An 18,753-nucleotide genomic window follows, 5' to 3' on the forward strand; every position below is an offset into this window, starting at 1 on the left:
CCTTGCAAAGTTTAGGCTTAAACTGAAGAAAGTAGGGAAAAGCACTAGGCCAGTCAGGTATGAATTAAATCATATCCCTGTTGAATATACAGTAGAGGTGACAAATAGATTTAAGGAATTAGATCTGATAGACAGAGTGCCTGAAGAACTATGGACAGAGGTTCGTGACATTGTACAACAGGTAGCAACCAAAACCATCCCAAAGAAAAAGAAATGCAAGAAAGCAAAATGGCTGTCTGAGGAAGCTTTGCAAATAGCTAAGGAAAGGAGGGAAGCGAAAGGTAAGGGAGAAAAAGAAAGATACACCCAATTGAATGCAGAATTCCAGAGAATAGCTAGAAGAGATAAGAATGCCTTCTTAAATGAACAGTGCAAAGAAATAGAAGAAAACAATAGAATAGGGAGGACCAGAGATCTTTTCAAGAAAATTGGAGAAATGAAGGGAACGTTTAATGCAAAAATGGGCATGATAAAGGACCAAAATGGCAGGGACCTAACAGAGGCAGAAGAGATTAAGAAGAGGTGGCAAAATTACACAGAAGAACTATACAAGAATGAGCTTAACGTCCCTGATAATCACAATGAGGTGGTCACTGACCTCGAGCCAGACATCCTAGAATGTGAAGTGAAGTGGGCCTTAGAAAAGCTGAGCAACAACAAAGCTAGTGGAGGTGACAGTATTCCAGCTGAGCTATTCAAAATCTTAAAAGACAATGCAGTAAAAGTGCTACACTCAATTTGCCAGCAAATTTGGAAAACTCAACAGTGGCCACAGGATTGGAAAAGATCAGTTTACATTCCAATTCCTAAGAAAGGCAGTGCCAAAGAATGTTCAAACTATCGCACCATTGCACTCATTTCTCATGCTAGTAAAGTCATGCTTAAAATCCTACAAGCTAGACTTCAGCAGTATGTGGATCGAGAACTACCAGAAGTGCAGGCAGGATTTCGAAGAGGCAGAGGAACTAGAGATCAAATTGCCAAAATACGCTGGATCATGGAGAAAGCTAGGGAGTTCCAGAAAAACATCTACTTCTGCTTCATTGACTATGCTAAAGCCTTTGATTGTGTGGATCATAACAAACTGTGGCAAGTTCTTAAAGAGATGGGAGTACCAGACCATCTTATTGGTCTCTTGAGAAACCTATATGCGGGTCAAGAAGCAACAGTGAGAACTGGACACGGAACCACTGATTGGTTCAAAATTGGGAAAGGAGTCCGGCAAGGCTGTATACTGTCGCCCTGCCTATTTAACTTATATGCAGAGCACATCATGAGAAAGGCAGGGCTAGATGAATCAAAAGTTGGAATTAAGATTGCCGGAAGAAATATCAACAACCTAAGATACGCAGATGATACCACTCTAATGGCAGAAAGTGAAGAAGAACTAAAGAGCCTCTTGTTGCAGGTGAAGAAGGAGAGTGCAAAACTTGGGTTGAAACTTAACATTAAGAAAACCAAGATCATGGCATCTGGCCCTCTCAATTCCTGGCAAATAGATGGGGAAGAAATGGAGGTAGTGACAGATTTTATTTTCCTGGGCTCCAAGATCACTGCAGATGGGGACTGTAGCCAAGAAATTAAAAGATGCTTGCTCCTGGGGAGGAAAGCCATGGCAAATCTAGACAGCACACTAAAAAGCAGAGACATCACCCTGTCAACAAAAGTGCGTATAGTCAAGGCTATGGTCTTTCCAGTTGCAATGTATGGTAGTGAAAGTTGGACCATAAGAAAGGCTGAGCGCCAAAGAATTGAGGCCTTTGAACTGTGGTGCTGGAGAAGACTCCTGCGAGTCCCTTGGACTGCAAGGCGATCAAACCGGTCAGTCCTAGAGGAGATCAATCCTGACTGCTCTTTAGAAGGCCAGATCCTGAAGCTAAAACTCAAGTACTTTGGCCACCTAATGAGAAGGAAGGACTCCCTGGAGAAGAGCCTAATGCTGGGGAAGATCGAGGGCAATAGAAGAAGGGGACGACAGAGAATGAGGTGGCTGGATGGAGTCACTGAAGCAGTAGGCGTGAGCTTAAATGGACTCCAGAAGATGGTAGAGGACAGGAAGGCCTGGAGGAATGTTGTCCATAGGGTCGCGATGGGTCGGACACGACTTCGCAGCTAACAACAACAAATTCAGATGAGTAAGCAAATTACAGGAAATGCTCAGATTGCTCAATTCACTAACCATTTCAAAATATTTTTTTCTATAAGAGGCACATATAAAAGAGTGCCCTACAAGTGAGAATGCTCCTCAACAGAATGTGGTATCAAGAACTCCACAAAAATGGAAATATTTTTATAGAGAAAATGAAAATATGAGACAGAACCTTTATACCTGCCACTGTTGCAGTAGGGAAAATCAAGATAAACATGTGAGTTAATCAAACTTGCTTCTGGAATCAGCATGGAAATGAAATCAACAAGTTCAACAGTTAGGGGATGTGTGGTTCAAGTCAGTTTAGAACTAGTATGGATTTCCTCTAAAGTTAATGCTAATCAGTTTGCTTTTCATCTGTTTTTCATCATTCAAGCCAAGTTTAGATTGAATTAGTTTTATTTTAGACAGGGTGGGTATAGATGTATTTTAGCTTCTGTAAATTGGACTGAGAACATCTCCTCCTAGAGCTAAAACAAAATGGGAAGAAGTAGAGAAGTAGGAAGACGTTGTTTCCCAAAGTAATTGGGAAGTATGATGTATCTATCAAGTAAGTATTGGAGACCTAAAATGGAGTGTTTTAAAAATATAACTGTAATAAGTCCATGTTTTTCCCATACAGATCTTTCTTGTATCCTACTGTTTAATAAGCCAGACTTGTGAACTGCATGCATTCAATTAATGTGCAGTACTTTTTAGTATTTAAACAACTAAAGTTATAATGGCCCTGATTGAAATCAACTTGTGAACCTGCTGTTCACATAGTATAGCATATTTCTACTAATAATAATGGAATCTTTCCTTGCTACGTAAATAGCTACTTCCAAGAGACTTTTTACATAAGAACATAATTAAACTTTTTTTCGTCCCATATCTACCCTTTTTTTTAAAAAAAGCATGCTAATTGCTTTTATTTGATTAATATTAAATTCATTAATGTGAACTAAAGCTATTTGATAAGCTTTGGAACTTTTCAATTTTCTCCTTTGATAAGTACTGATACACAATGTAAAATCAGCATTAGCATTTATGAAACTATAAGATAATTTGTTTTATGTTATGTAAGTGGAAGAATACCTAAATCAGCCATAAAAGCCTGGGAGAATTTTTTTATATTATTTTATTGGTTTTCCAGTTTTACATTTGAGTTTTTAAAAAGCAACATGGTGGCAGGGTTAATCAATAATTCAATAACAAAATCTTTAGTACAAATCTCAGGTTACATCAATCAAATATTTCTTCTCTTTTTCCCTTAACATTTGCTATCTCATATTCAAGCTAGTACATTTCTAATTGTATCAAATCAATGAAAACATCATTATTACATTTATCGATAGATTTTTAGCTTATACATATCTTAGTCTTCATAAAACAATCTATATCCTGTTATTAATTTTTACCTAATTTTTAATGTCTCATCAATATTCCAATTAACCTTTAATATCCATAATTTTCAAACTTTGGGTAACCAAAGTTTCCCGTATCTCACTTCATAACAAACTATAATATCCAAAATACACATTTTACCTTTTTAAATGTAATCTTGTTCTATTTCCTAAAAATTTTCTATTTCCCACCATATTAAATCATCTACTTAATAATAGAATATCCCCTTTGATAGATCAAAACCATTATATATATTGGCTGGGTTAATCAATAAATCAAACATATTCCTGATAATTAATTTTCATTTCCCTTTTAAATCTAATTTTTCAATATTAAACAAATCAAATCTTTATTTTCCACTGATTTCCAACTATTTTGAATCGAATAACCAAAATTTCCCTTATCTCAACATCTCCTTTTAACCCTCTAATTGACAATATAAAATCCCCTCTAATAAATCAAAACCCCAATTTTTTTCAACCTTATTCTAGCTTTCTTCCTTTGCCAATTAGGCTTCCATATCAGTGCTTTTAGATCATCAAATAAATCTCTTCCATTTTGAATTAAAGGAGACCATTTGATTGCCAGTTTTCTGGAAGGATTGTCCCATTTGTATTCATTAAATTGTCGCCCTGTTATTCCAGTCCCCCATATTTGCTCTGATATATTTATCTTCAATTCAATCTGTTCTTCTTTCTCAAATTTTTTCTGGTTTGTATAGAAAGTCATTTCCATTTTCAGTATTGTCACTTCCTTATCTGGATTATCCATCAGCTGTACTTGTTGGTCAATTGAGTCCTCTGTCTTAATATTTGGTTGTTCCACTTCTTCTGTTGTCTTCTGCATTGTTGATTCTTTAGTTGCAATCAAAATTTGGCTTTGTGCATCTAACCTGGCATCTTGGTCTTTTATTTTAGGTCTCATTTTATCACAAGCTGAAAGGATAGTTTCATGTATTGCTTTTAGCATGGAAAGGATTTTTTCCTGGTCTTCATCCATTTCTTTCACATGTTTGTAAACAATCTTCCTAGTAAAACTTGTTTGTTAAGCAAAGGTCAGTAAGGGTTTACATTCACAGTTCAAGTAGGCCAATTTCACTGCCTAGCTGTTCTTTTACAGTTGAATCTCTCACAGATAGTGCCAAGGTCAGGAAAGTCTTATCTAGGTCTGGACTGTGAGCCAATTTCCTCTTTTTTAGGAAATAACAAATTGCCATACCAAGCTTCACCACAAGATGTCACTGGTACCATTTAAGGTTTTTTAATTCCGAATTTTTCTAAGTTCTTTTCCCAATTTTATTTCTTTTTTGAAGATAATAACAAGAATTTCCAGTAAAAATAGGACACTTTTGGGTCCCCAAGTTTCAGAAGCATATTATTCTAATTTGATTAAAATTGTTCTTTTTTTTAATGCTTGATTCCCCTGGGTAGTCAGACGCCACTATTCTTAGAGGGTGAGATAGAAATTCCCTTCCCTCTCTCCTCACAGGGGGAAGATACTTCAAAAAGCTTTTACAGGAAAGTACTTCGGGTAAAGAGAAGAGAAGATCTCACCCAGCTTCATCTGCGTTGCTTTCAATGTGCTTAGTAATAAGTTTGACTTCGGCTGTCAGCAGCTGAGTGACAGGCCATATTGCTATGGCCGATCTTTTTCCCGTCGGTTTGAAGAGCTGCCCCGGATTGAGCGGAAGGTCTGCCACCCCTCTGCGATCAAGCGGGGGTCCTCTCCTTGCTCGTCACCCCTACAGGGTGACTTTTGACCCTTTCCAGGGTCCTCCAGCATGATAAAACCGGACTCTGGTAACGGAGCTCACCTCTATGCATCCGCCAACGCCGCAATGGCAAACCAGAAGTCCCTAGGAGAATATTTTAAGCAAAGATTTAAGCCCATCTCCAGCCCTTACAACTTGTTACAGTATGTATATAAATACAAATAAAATAATTTATAACCGAAACACATAGGTGTAAATGCAGCCCAAAAAGTATCAGTAAATTTGATTTTCAATTCAACATTTTTTTCAGTTTGTTCCAAAAGAATGTGTTTGTATTTTCAATTCAACTATTTTCAGGTTTGTTCCAGAAGAACATATTTATGTCATCTTTTGTTTGACTAACAATTGTTAATGCAGAATGTGGAATATGCATGATATGGCTAATATTCAATGCTTCATATTACATACAAGAATTCAAGCCAATTCAGAATCTTATACATACATATACTAACAAAAGGTTGGTTTATGTGAATACAAGGCCAAATTAAGGGGGTGGAGCATTAACTCCTAGATAGGTGTAGACCAACCCCCCTCCTTCTGTTTTGACAGTTCTTATGGCCTAAACCCTCTGCCACTTTTCCTTCAACACTTGGCACTCCCTGCGACCATGATTGTCAAAAGCCAAGCATGGTACTACCCACAACCAATTCCACAATCGTAAAGCAGCATGAACCAAGCATAACATTTTGATATTTATTTATTTATTTATTTTAATTCCATTTATATCCCGCCCTTCTCTGAAGACTCAGGGCGGCTTACAAGCTTAGCAGTAGCCTTCATTCTATGTATATGCCTGCTTATTAGGGCTTTCACACACACCCCAAGCGGCATTATTACAAAGTCAGCTTAATTGCCCCCAACAATCTGGTTATAACCATGAATTGAGAGGGGGAATGAAAATCTATTCTCCACCTATCCATTTGACATAGCTCCGTTTACTTTGTATTTTATGTCACCCTCTGATAATGTCAAATGCATCAAAAACAGATAGTCTTTGCTCAGTGACTGCTTTAGACAATGACTGCTTTGGAGGGTGATGAAAAAGTAACTTGACAATCAATGATCACATTTGTGACCTTTGTAGCATCTCTTAATCAAGTGTTTTCCTGTCAGTTAATAAGCATTGTCCTGTGCAAAATCATAGGCATACTAGCAGTCATATGATTTTTTTCATTTAGTGATTGAGGATGGCTTAGAAAGAAAGCTAATTATTGGAGTGGCTTCTATCGGTCTAACTGCAGCATATGACCCTCTTTATTTATTTATTTATTTATTTATTTATTTATTTATTTATTTATTCATTTATTCATTTATTTATTTAAATTTATATACCGCCCTATTCCCGTAGGACTCAGGGCGGTTTACAGGGAAAATTAAAAGTTAAAATACATCACATACAATTAAAATCGATGTTAACCATATGTTAACCATATTACTACACAAGTTAAATAATATCAGAGATAATAAGCCTACCAGGGTTATTGGCAGCTTCCTCCAGAATCAAAGATTTTATGTATCGCTTAATAGTAAAAACAGTAGATGAAGGATGCAGAAGAATGGGCTGCCACAAGGAAATGTATCGTCTCCAATACTGTATAACATATATACAAACGATCAACCAGTCCCTGACAACACACATCTATTCATCTAAGTCGGACTTGTCAAACTCACGACATCACGTAACATCACGAGAAGTATCAGAACTATTTTGCCATTGCCAGCAATGGGGTGGGCGTGGCTTCCAGATGACCCATCCAGCCCACGGGCCAGCTGATACAACAGTGGCTACACAAGGATTAACTTTTGATGAGGTAGCCAAGAAACCTATGTACCACTTGAAGAATTGAGACATTATTACACCATCAGCCATTTAAAGCTCAACCCAAACAAGACTCAAGTTTGTGCTTGAGATGCAAGGGAAAAGTTGGATATTATGCAGCAAGAGAACCAACTACAGACTGTCCAACACCAAAATATCTCGGCATGACACTTAACAGGACACTCTCTTTTAAAAAGCATTACTTGAACACTAAGGCTAAAGTCAGTGCATGGAAGAATATCATCAGGAAATTGATAAGCTACAAATTGGGAGCTTAATCATCTACATTGTGCACATAGGTTTGGCCTTGAGTGTCTCTGCAACACAGTATCTGCTCCAATGTGGGGAACATCTACACACATGAAACAAGTTAATATCAGTGTCAATGAAGCAGTACGCTTAGTGACAGGTTGTCTCAAATCTACATTGTCTCACTGGCATTGTGCCACCTAAGATCAGGAGAAAGGTAGCAGCAGATGCTGAGAGAACTAAGCAAGAGAATGATCCTCGATAACCTCTGAATGGACATATGCCCAAGCCTGTCAACCGAGATCTAGGGACAGCTTTATGGCAAGAACAAGCATTCTTGAGGATACACATGAATAAAATCAAATTAAAGATGGAGGAAGATCATCGAACAAGGAATCACATTAAAGAAGGACATGGCTGAAGGATCTGATTACCCTTATACTACGTGGAGGGTCCTGAATTTGTTGAGAGTTGGAGTGCCTAAATGTAAAGCCAATGTGCTCAACTGGAGGCTCTTAGCAAATAACAACATGCTATGTGAATGTGGAGAGACAGAGACCAGCACATCTGCTGATATGTTGCTACTACCAGAAACATGTACTGATAACAACTTATTTTGGGCCAATGACAAAGCCAAGAAGGTGGCTTTACTCTGGCAGTTTAAACTTTGATCGAGATACAGAGGAAGAACTTAGTGATTGTTTTGCTTAGTCATCAGTCACATTTGTGGTCACTGAATGAGGACTGCATATATGGCCTTGTTCATGCTCCAAAAGTTTCTCTTACTATGGAATAGAAAAGCAGTTTCCAAATATATACAGCAGTTATCTCAACACATCTGAAGCAGAAAAATAAAGCACTCTAAAAAGCTATTATTATAAGGCATAAGTTTATTATATTTTGAATTAAAATGGTCTACCTATGTTACCATTTCAAATAGAACCACTGTGGGCCTAGAAAGGACAGCAGATTTGTAATTATTCTGAATGCAAAATATCCCTGGTTCATTTTATGTATGTTTGATTAAAAGATCAAGTAATAGAGAGCTAAGACTTCTGGCTGACAACCCAACAAGCTGCTGTTAGAACAAAGGAGATTAGATTAAATGGAGAACTACAGTATTCACACATTGCACTAAACCATAATACAATGTAGTCAACATAAGCAAATTATGCTTAAAACAATGCTTTCAAATGTGGCAACTTTAACATGTGTAGAATGCAATTAGGAGTAGAACTCTTAAAGTTGCCAAGTTTGGAAAACATTTACTTAGAACAAAAATGTGTAAGTATGCACAGGTTATAGCACTACTTATATATATTTGTCTGATTGCCACGCTAGCTTTGAACAGGATTTCTTTCAGCAATGGCATTCTGGATTGGAGAAAAAAAACATTATGGAAGTCAAGTAAAAGATATAAATAAAACCTTAGCAACAACTTGGGGGGGGGAGTGGAAACAAAAGGGAAATAAAAGCAGTTGCCAACTATGTAACATGTTCAATGTTATCACAGCATCATACAGTTTATAAATATTGAGGGACATTTGTAGCATAGAAGATATCATACAAACCACTAAGTTATTTGCTTGAGACATGTATCTATCATTGCCTCCCTTAGAAATCTATTATCTCTGAGTCACCATTACCCTCAGCCACAATGCACTCCATTACCCTCAGCCAACCCTAACCTGATGATCATTCCTTTAGAAATTCAAAAGTTGCACAGTATTCTGTAAATCCAGACACTGCTAATAAAAATAGTGTTTTAACATAGTTTTAGGTTATTTCTCTTCTAAACTAAGGTTTAGGACAGTTCCTTTTATATTTTTATGTTAAGTTGCTACATTGTTTAAAGAGAACAAGTAAGTAATACATGTAAGCATTCTGATTATTTGGGAACACAAACGGTTTAAAACTACTGCATTCTGACTTTATTTAAATGAAAATAATATTCCTTGATCAACATTCTTGGCACCATTTTTGTCCATTAGAAAGTGAAATATGTGGGGGCACTAAAACCACTCACAAATCTAGTCAAAAAGCAACACTGCTTCTTTAATATAACTTCAATCTTTAATGACTTAACAATAACTCAGTTTCAAGAATGGTACAATGAATGTGGAAATCTGATTACTAGGAAAGCATGGAACGTTAAAGCATTGCTTTGATAATCTCAGTATTTTCTCCCTCTAAAAGTCATCTCCAGGTGCAGTGAGAATTTCCACCCAGCGTGGTCTTTATTCCTTGCTGGCTAGGAACCGTAACCCCAACTTATCTGGAAAGCCTCAGTGTAAAGACAGAGAAAAAGAAAAGCAGAATTACAACATATGAGAGGGAAAGGGCAGGTGCTGCTGATTGTAGAAGCCCTCCACGACATTGCTGAAGCCCTCCACAACGTTGTGATTCACGTGCATAAAAGAGCAGGGGAAACAACTGCCCCTACCTGCAGTACTACTGACAGACTCCATCGGCAGCTTCTTTGCCATAAGGAGCAGTTACTACTCGAAGCAGGAAACAACCCATACGCAATCTCACAGCCCCGGAAACGCCCGGTGGAAACGCCGCGCGACCTCTACAGCGTTCGTCCTCTACGTCACCAGACAAAAACATTCCTCCTGAGGTCGTACGGCGCCTGCGTCAAAGAGTTTCTGCGGCGAGTACAGAAGGAGCGGTCCCACAGAAAGTGCGAAGCAGCGGCCCCTAAGCATCGGAGGGTATTGACCAGGGAGAGCCAGCCCTGGAACTGGAGTCGTTCCGGGCTGTTTCGTTCTGTTTCTAAAAAAAAGAGAGAGAGAGAACAAGAAGAGTTAAAAGAATCAGTGTTGCATCTTCTCCCTTTTCAGGAAAAGATCACGGGTGTCTGTGTAAATTGAAAGACTGAGTGAAGTTGGCACCAACAACTTTTGAGGGGATAGTTCCAAGGACAAATCCATGCAGTTTCTTATGCAAGGAGTTGTCATTGTCTTCTGCATAGTGTAGTTCTGTACGTATTCATTCAGTAGCCATTTATTCTTAATTCTTACCTTTCTTAGCTTCCTTACAAGACACCTCATAATACAGAAAATAATTTACTTGCTCTTGGTTTTTTTTGCCATTCCTGTTTATCCTGCACTATTTCCTTTCTGTGAAACAACTATTGCATCTTTGAAACATTAATTTTTAGTACAATATTCCTTATGCAATACTATATCTTTGCAGCATTAATTTGTTCTGGTATATCTCTTACTGCATTACTGCAAATATCAGGTCTCAGTCAACAGCACAGTACCTTCTGCCTAAAAAGTACACATATATTCATACTATCTACACACTTTCACAGGCACTACAACATTTGTTTTGCATTTATCTTCAGATACATTAAGCAGCCAGGGGATGTCACACATTCTTGTTTTAAAGAATTATTCTTAATTCAAGGCAAATTTGTCAATATGTTAATCCCAGTCTATGCTCTAACCACAAATATTAAGGAAGCCAATACTAAATAATTCTATGCTAATTTGCAACACAATATCAGTACAGTGCAAAAAAGCTTAATATTAATTACATGTAATGCTAAAATTGGTAGTAAATAATCATCTGGAATAACAAAAAAATAGGGATTTTGTATATGAAATAAAGTATGTGATGGACTAGCAATGTTCTGCCAAGATATAGTAATGAGATTTCTCTTGAAAATACTTTTTTCTGATAACCTAAAAAATAACTTTACCTAAAGAGATCATCAGATGGATATCAATGAAATCAAATGGATGTCCCAAAGGTGTTTTTTTCTGAAGAGGTGAAGAAGCTTCTTGGATGAGAAGCAAAATGTCTTCAAAGGAAAAAAAAGTCAAGTTGCCTTTTGAAAAGCACCATTGAACCATGGTCTAGATGACTGAACTCTCCACAGAAATCAAATGGACTACATACTTTGAATGAAAACTTAGAGGAGCTTTATTTAATCAACAAAAGGCCTCACATTCTGGAAATGAAGATACATGGCCCCTAGAAAATATTGCTAACAATAGGGCTTCAGAAGTTGATAAAATATAAGGGAGCTGTTTAAAATCTTATGAAGTAATGTAATTAATGTGCTTCATATAATTTGTAAATATGTATAGAAAAAATCATAGCTGAGGGATTAGGAAAAAAACTTTTTTTCAAGTTACATTCAAGTTTTCCAAGTTATATTGCAATATCAAAAAAGATGATATAAAGAATGCTCACAGAATCAAAGAGTTGCGCTTATCTCATCAGTTAAGATAACACTCAGGACTTTGCAACTATGAATTAACAATATATGGAATGAGAAAGCCCAGATGTGCAAACTGGATTCAGAAATGGTAAGGCATTTAAGATAGTATTGCTATCATCTAATGAATGATGGAAACAACAGAGAAGTTCCAAAAAGACATCTATTTCTATTTAATGTATGGCAACATGCCTTGTATTAGGTTTATGTGGAAGTAGAGAGGGGTTATAAGGGGACAAAAGTCCATTATATGCTCTAATCAGGTATGAATATAGCCCTAAAGTACGGTAAATTCCAATATTTCTTAGCAACTCCTATTTGTTGACCCTGTTTGAAAGCTGGGCAAAAACTAACATACTGTTGCCTGCATCCCATCAGGTAAGAACAATATACAATCTACAAACATATTCAGGATGGGTATGTATGTGGCTGTGTGTGTGTGTGTGTGCTCATACATGTGTACATACACATACATGCATACATACATATATAGTAAAGGTAAAGGTTCCCCTGCTCATGCGTGCTAGTCGTTTCTGACTCTAGGGGCCGGTGCTCATCTCCATTTCAAAGCCGAAGAGCCAGCACTTGTCTGAGGACATCTCTGTGGTCATGTGGCTGGCATGACTAGATGCCAAAGGCGCACGGAACACTGTTACCTTCCCACCGTGGTGGTCCCTATTTTTCTACTTGCATTTTTTATGTGCTTTCGAACTGCTAGGTTGGCACAAGCTGGGACGAGTAACAGGTGCTCACTCTGTTATGCGGCACTCAGGATTCGACCCGCCAAACTGCCGACCTTCTGATCGACAAGCTCAGTGTCCTAACCCACTGAGCCACCGCGTCCCTTACATACATATATACATACACATATAACCCATTGTTCTGTGTGGGAGGACAGAAGGCAATGGTAAAAGGAAGTATGATAGATAGCATATCTATATGAAATACTTGTTAATAAACTTGTTTTCCCCATTTCAAAATAGAGACGTTTAAGTCCTTTGGCTATTTTAGTCATTTTTGGAGCAGCATCTGTTACAAAGAGAAGGATATTACACCTTTTTACACCATCCAGCCAGAGCAGTTTCATAAAATCATCAGAGAGGATAGCATTAGTGGAATTATTTAGTTTTTGCAGAGATTCACGTTAGATGAAATACTTCACTAGGACTTATCATATTTCATAGTGCCAATAATAACACTGGCTACATATCATTCCACTTACATGTTTCATCTATTGAAACCCATCTCTTATTGTTGTCATCATCAGATCTTATCTTTCCTAATTCACTGTCATAGCAGGCAGAGATCTAATTTTTCCTTGGAGCTGATTCATTTGGAATCAAGTGGCTGGTATACTTCTCAAAATTTCCCAATTTCTTAAAAAGATATTTGAAGAACCATCATTGTACAGAGATCCCTACAAAATTCTAACTGGGTATTTGATCAACCTGCAGTTGTAGAAAAAGCTCTCAAAAAAGAGGCCTTGTCTATTTTCAGTGAAAGTAAATTTCATTAAACAACTCTTGTATTTCGCGGGTTCACAATGTTGAATATTAAAATGATTATGGGCCGGTTCCTTAACTTCACACAATTTACAAAACAAAACATCACCATCACTACTGAAAATCTCCCCAAATTCTTAAACAAGACGCTGTAATTTTACACTGGCTGAATATCTACTTTTAGGCATGGTGAAATCAGATTGCAACTTTCATGTGACCACCTTCTCAAATATGCACACACCTGAGTTGTGGAACAAATAAGAAAGTAAAACAGACCTGGTCAGGTGAACCCCCGCTCTCTCTCTCTCTCTCTCTCTCTCTCTCTCTCTCTCTCTCTCTCTCTCTCACACACACACACACACACACACACACACACTGCTCTCTGAGTTGGGAAACTTAACAAGAAAATTCTCACTTTCTTTGCTGGCTTACAGAAGAATTGCCAAGGACAAAAATATGATCAAATATGACATTTGTTACAAAATTAAGCAAAAATATGACATAACACAAAAAATATGACATGTCATAGAAATCCTTGCCCTAATCATTACAGTTCACTGTTTGAGTGAACGTGGCCAAAGGAAGAAATAGATTGCCAGATTAAACTGGTGCAGGACCATAATGATGAAGCTGAATCATATTGAATACAAAGCCACAAAAGTACAAGAAATTGCAATTAATAAATAACAATGAATACATTTCCCATGGACAAAATGTAGCTGCTCATAAATAGCTCCACCTTGCAGTCATTTTTGTATTTGTCTACCATTCATATTGTCATTTGATTAACTAATCACCCGTTTTTTAAAGTGCGAATGTGTTTTTACACTTCAACCAAGACAGTGTTAACTATGAAACTATAGATAGCAAAAGAGATTAATTATCTATTTCAGAAGTCTCCACACCTTCTGTATCTGAGAGAAAGGGAACTATAATATATTCAATGTGTGGTTAACAAAATAAAATAAAAAGTCAAATCACTCTGGACAAAGAGTTCAATAATATCTAATGAAATTGCAAAACATAACTATGTAACTTTTTTCTAAGCCTCAATTAAATGTATTGTCCTCTAGTGAATCATGAAAGGACCTTAAATAAGAAGCAAAAGTAACCAATGTTAATGGCATTCAAAGGGACAGGGAAGGTTGGGAAATTAATTACCACTTTGGACATGCATAGATTATTATTTGGTAGTTTTTCAGGTTGGTTGTAGAGTCTTGATTCTTAGTACAATTCTTTCTCTATATGCTCTCAAGATATGAAGGATACAGTTAAGAGTTCATTAAGATTTATGAGGATGCTGGAGAAAGCATTGTTTGATGGACATTGTAAATGAATGTTAAAAAATTCTGCCATGGATATTTCAAATTCATTTTCCCACAAAAGGGATTTTAGTAATCCAACTAGACTTCCAGAGCATAAATCGCTTCAAAATATGTATCTGTTTAGATAGATAATCACTTAGCGACAACTGGACAGTTGAGATATTGAATCCAGGAGTATGATGAAAAATAAATTTGAAAAGTGAACTTGATCCTATAAGAGAATACGTCTTTTCTGGGGGGAAATAAATACAACAGGTAAAATGAATTGGGAAAAAAAGAACCATCCATCAAATACTCTCTCTACAATTGAGTCTCAACTGATTAGACTTGTTCCAGACCATTACTATTGCTTTTGTTATTGTCATGCAAAAAGAGAGGACCAGTTCATTTGTGCCTTGGTGAAACCTCAATCTTATAAGAACTATGATGCCTACAAAGAATGCATCATTTGCTTTTTGATTTCATACAAATTGCCAATGTGTTTAAAAGACCTAGAATTTATGTGATGCTAATCTAACTTTGTCATTTCTTATGAAACATATTTAGATTTAAATAAATGGAAATTTATGAAGGATAGCAGAGATTTGTTCTGATTCTCTCCCCCCCCTTTCTATCTTCAGTCTGATTATTTGTTGGAGAAACCTGGTGTTGAAGGCAGTCTCAAGGTTCCTAGTTATATAATTTTTCCATGTTTAGTTGAGTGTGGTTACTTCTTTGTTACAGACTTTCTCTGTCAAAAGTGTGATCCTTCAGTGAATAGATTGATTCATTTTGAGATTTCATAAATATACCATTGGGAATTAGAGCTTTACCTGGTTAAATTTCCCAGTGAACTTGGTGATAGAAAAGATTCTTGCAACTCATTGTGAGAAAGACAAACCATAATTATTAAGAGCATTATCTAAACTGGTAATAATTATCTATTTGAAAACAGTATGGCCATATTTGCACAACAGTCTGACCACATCTTCATTTAATTGTGGTTTTCTCAACCCATTCTCTGGATTTTCAGAATATATTGAATCATGGTTCTGATTCTACAAAATGGTTTATAAAGTATAGTAGTGGCTTATAATACAATTTGAAGCCCACTATAATCCTGAAGCTAAAACTCAAATACTTTGGCCACCTAATGAGAAGGAAGGACTCACTGGAGAAGAGTCTAATGCTGGGAAAGATTGAGGGCAATAGAAGGGGACGACAGAATGAGGTGGCTGGATGGAGTCACTGAAGCAGTAGGCATGAGCTTAAATGGACTCCAGAAGATGGTAGAGGACAGGAAGGCCTGGAGGAACGTTGTCCATAGGGTCGTGATGGGTCGGACACGACTTCGCAGCTAACAACAACAAATAATCCTTTTTATAGCACAAGATCCTCCCCCAGAATTTGTGGGATTAAATATTTGGAGCTTTTCTTTTTTTTTTTTTTTGCATATTCTGATTCTAAAAATCTCTAAAGTACTTAATATATAAAAATAATTGAAATATTTGGTAATCTGGAAATTTTTCTGATAAATTTGTTCCTTTGCCATTATCTCAGAGATACGTATAATATTGATATGTCTGTCAAGAAGCAACAAAAATCAGCATGTTTTATTAATTTTTATAAGTATTACTTCTAGTAGTATACCATTATACCATTTCCTTCTTTGAATAGAAGTAAATGCAATCTAATCTTGACCATTGTAGAATTCTTATTTGACCCTTTGTTGGAATAAAACTTTCTATATTGTAAAATTCAAAAGGTTTGTTAGGCCAAAATTATAATTATCTGGAAAATAGAGAAAAATAACTCAAGACTCATTTACCAAAGAGGTATTACTTTAAAGTACCTGGATTCAATTTTTAGAGTTCCTTTTCTTTAAAAGGATCTTATTTCACAGCCTACCTCTCGCAAGAATTTAGAGGTGTAGAAATCATGTTGTATAATAAAAATTCTGACATCTTAAATTATTGCTGTATTTTTGGCTTTTAGTAATAACTTATCAATGAATCTGGTCAAAATTATAGAATTCTCCATTAGGGTTCATTTATTAGAAAACCTTAAATCCATGAAAAATAAACTCAAGAGTTGTCTCACATTACCTGGCACCTTATTAGTACTATTATTGCATCATCAGAAACAGAGTTTTATGACCTATAGATCTATTGTGTCCTCATTTTCATTTTGTCATGCTTACCATCAATTATGTTTTTTTTAATTTTCTTGTAATATTTTTTATTGTTGTGAGCCACCCAGATTCATTGATAAGTCTGCTGGCATACAATTTTCATAAACTATGTGTGGGTAATCTACTGTTAGATTCACAATCTGAGACTGCTGGAAACTTAATTCAATACTAAGCAAGGACCTAAAAATAGAGGACTTGCAAGTGGAGTAGGGTTTTTTTTTGTAAAATTAGGGGTTTCAGGCTTGATAAGTCAATATTGCAATAAATTATTATTGTTGCCACCAAAATAATGGATTGTCACTATCTTGTATGATTATGGAATTTTGAAGAAGGCACTCATCAGATGCACTAACACATTGTATTAAATCATGTGTATAAACTTAGCTAGGGTTAGGAGAACCTTTGTTCAGATTAATCTCATGCATCAATTGGATCTTTTGGTATCATGAGGCCCCACTCACAGTCACACATGGCTTAATCACCTCTCTTTAGGGCTGTTGAATTGTTATCAGATGTTTCTGAATGCAGTGACACAGAGTTACAGTTGAGTTTTGATATAATGTGATACTGCTGCTATATGAGATGCACTGGTTGCCAGCTGTCTTCTGGATGGAATTCATTGTGTTAATGGTCATTATTAAAGCTTTTCATGTTAGGGTCTGATTATTTGTGGGACTTCTCTCCAGTGTACCCTGTAAGGATTGGCTGAATTGTCATGTGTTGTATCTTCTTACTGAAGAAATATCAGTTTATAGGATCTCGGAAATATGCCTTTGTAGCTGCTCCTGTCCTCTGGAACAATAATCCACCTGAGATCCACATGAATCTAATCCTGAAGTTTACAAAGATCCAGCTGTTCCAACAAACCATAGTCATGCATTTTGTAATTCAACTACTATACTGTGTCTGATTTCTCCCCCCTAGATAATTATTTGCTGCTTAGTTCCTCCACTGTTAGCCTTACAAATTCAATAAATTTAAAATCTGTTTTAATTTATTATTAAATTAATAAATATTAATATATATTAATAAATTTATTAAATTTAAAGTATTAAAACATAACATTAAACTTATTAAATTAAGTTAAATCATTATTAAATTTGTGACTGGAGAGTAATTATACTTTCTATATTTATATTAAGCATAATAATATAAAATCAAATTTAGTTTTTCTCCTAGTCTTATCCACTATATTCTGAAGTGTACTGCAGCCACAAAGAGTGCAATCCTCAGGCCAGGGAAACTTCTCTTATGACTTATGTATAAAGCAGGACAGCACAGCTTACCCAGCTACACAGTTCATTGAAATGAGTTTACCTAGCCATTTACTCTCTCACACATGTACTAACAATTTCAATGCAGTATTATGAAGAAAAGACATGTCATGAATAATCCTGCCAATCCTGTTTTATTGCAAGGGAAACATTCCTTCAGCGTACACCTCACATAGTCCTGTATTTTCTACATATCATCTGTATTCTTCTGCTGACTCAAGATTCACAAAGATGGAAAATTGTTGGTATATAATAGTCTGATAGTTGCTTCCATACGTAATAGAAAATACTTCAATGGAAGTCTGATTTTATTATGGTGGACAACATTCTTGTAGTGATGGTCTCTCTTAGATCTTTTTCTTCTTCAAATAATAAGTAGTGAGGTTGGTTTAAGAAAAAAATGATAAGTTACAGGATTCTTTGGCAATTTGAAGGCCATGTTTGATTTTTTTAGGCAGGCAGAACATTAATGCTTCTCTCAGGCTGTTTTTCTTCTTGTCCCTTCTTTGTTTGTAGATTTAAACCCACCTTGAAGAAGGGAAAGGGTTAGCTTTCTAACGGGTTTTGCTATAGGCAGGTCGCCTATTGTATTTTCTTGGCATGACTTGCCTCAAGGCACTTTGCACATCTGAAGAAATTATGGAAGGACGCCGATCTTTTCTTCTCAGGCGTTCAGCTTCCCCAGAGACTTTTCTATAGATGCCATCCACATAGGAATGCAGCATACCCCAAGCATCTCTGCTCATTCGGATCTTCCTGGGTTTTAATCTCTTTGGCAATTTAGAAATTATTCTAGTTGAGCGGATGTTCCTTCGGAACCTTTTCTTATTCCTCATCCTTCTCTTTCGGGCAAGCTGTCTTCTCCGTCTGTCCTTTA

The 18,753-nt window shown here is 36.4% G+C and overlaps 1 protein-coding gene across 5 annotated transcripts in view; it reads right to left on the minus strand.

The window, feature by feature from the left end:
• Positions 1-9,952, minus strand: part of CMC1 (C-X9-C motif containing 1) — a 101,966-nt gene extending 92,014 nt beyond the window's left edge. For 4 of the 5 annotated variants that reach the window (XR_014494079.1, XM_083376169.1, XM_083376167.1 and 1 more), the window contains exon 1: positions 9,818-9,952. Coding sequence is in view for 4 of the 5 variants with exons in the window: in XM_083376169.1 (XP_083232295.1) it covers positions 9,818-9,860 (43 nt within the window). In the remaining variant the exon portion in view is untranslated. Of the gene's footprint in view, positions 1-5,348; positions 5,391-9,817 lie in introns of those variants that run through there. The other variant, XM_083376170.1, reaches the window with a different exon arrangement.
• Positions 9,953-18,753: the final 8,801 nt, after the last annotated feature.

Source organism: Vipera ursinii, assembly GCF_947247035.1.
Source record: "Vipera ursinii genome assembly, chromosome: Z".
NCBI lineage: Eukaryota > Metazoa > Chordata > Lepidosauria > Squamata > Viperidae > Vipera > Vipera ursinii.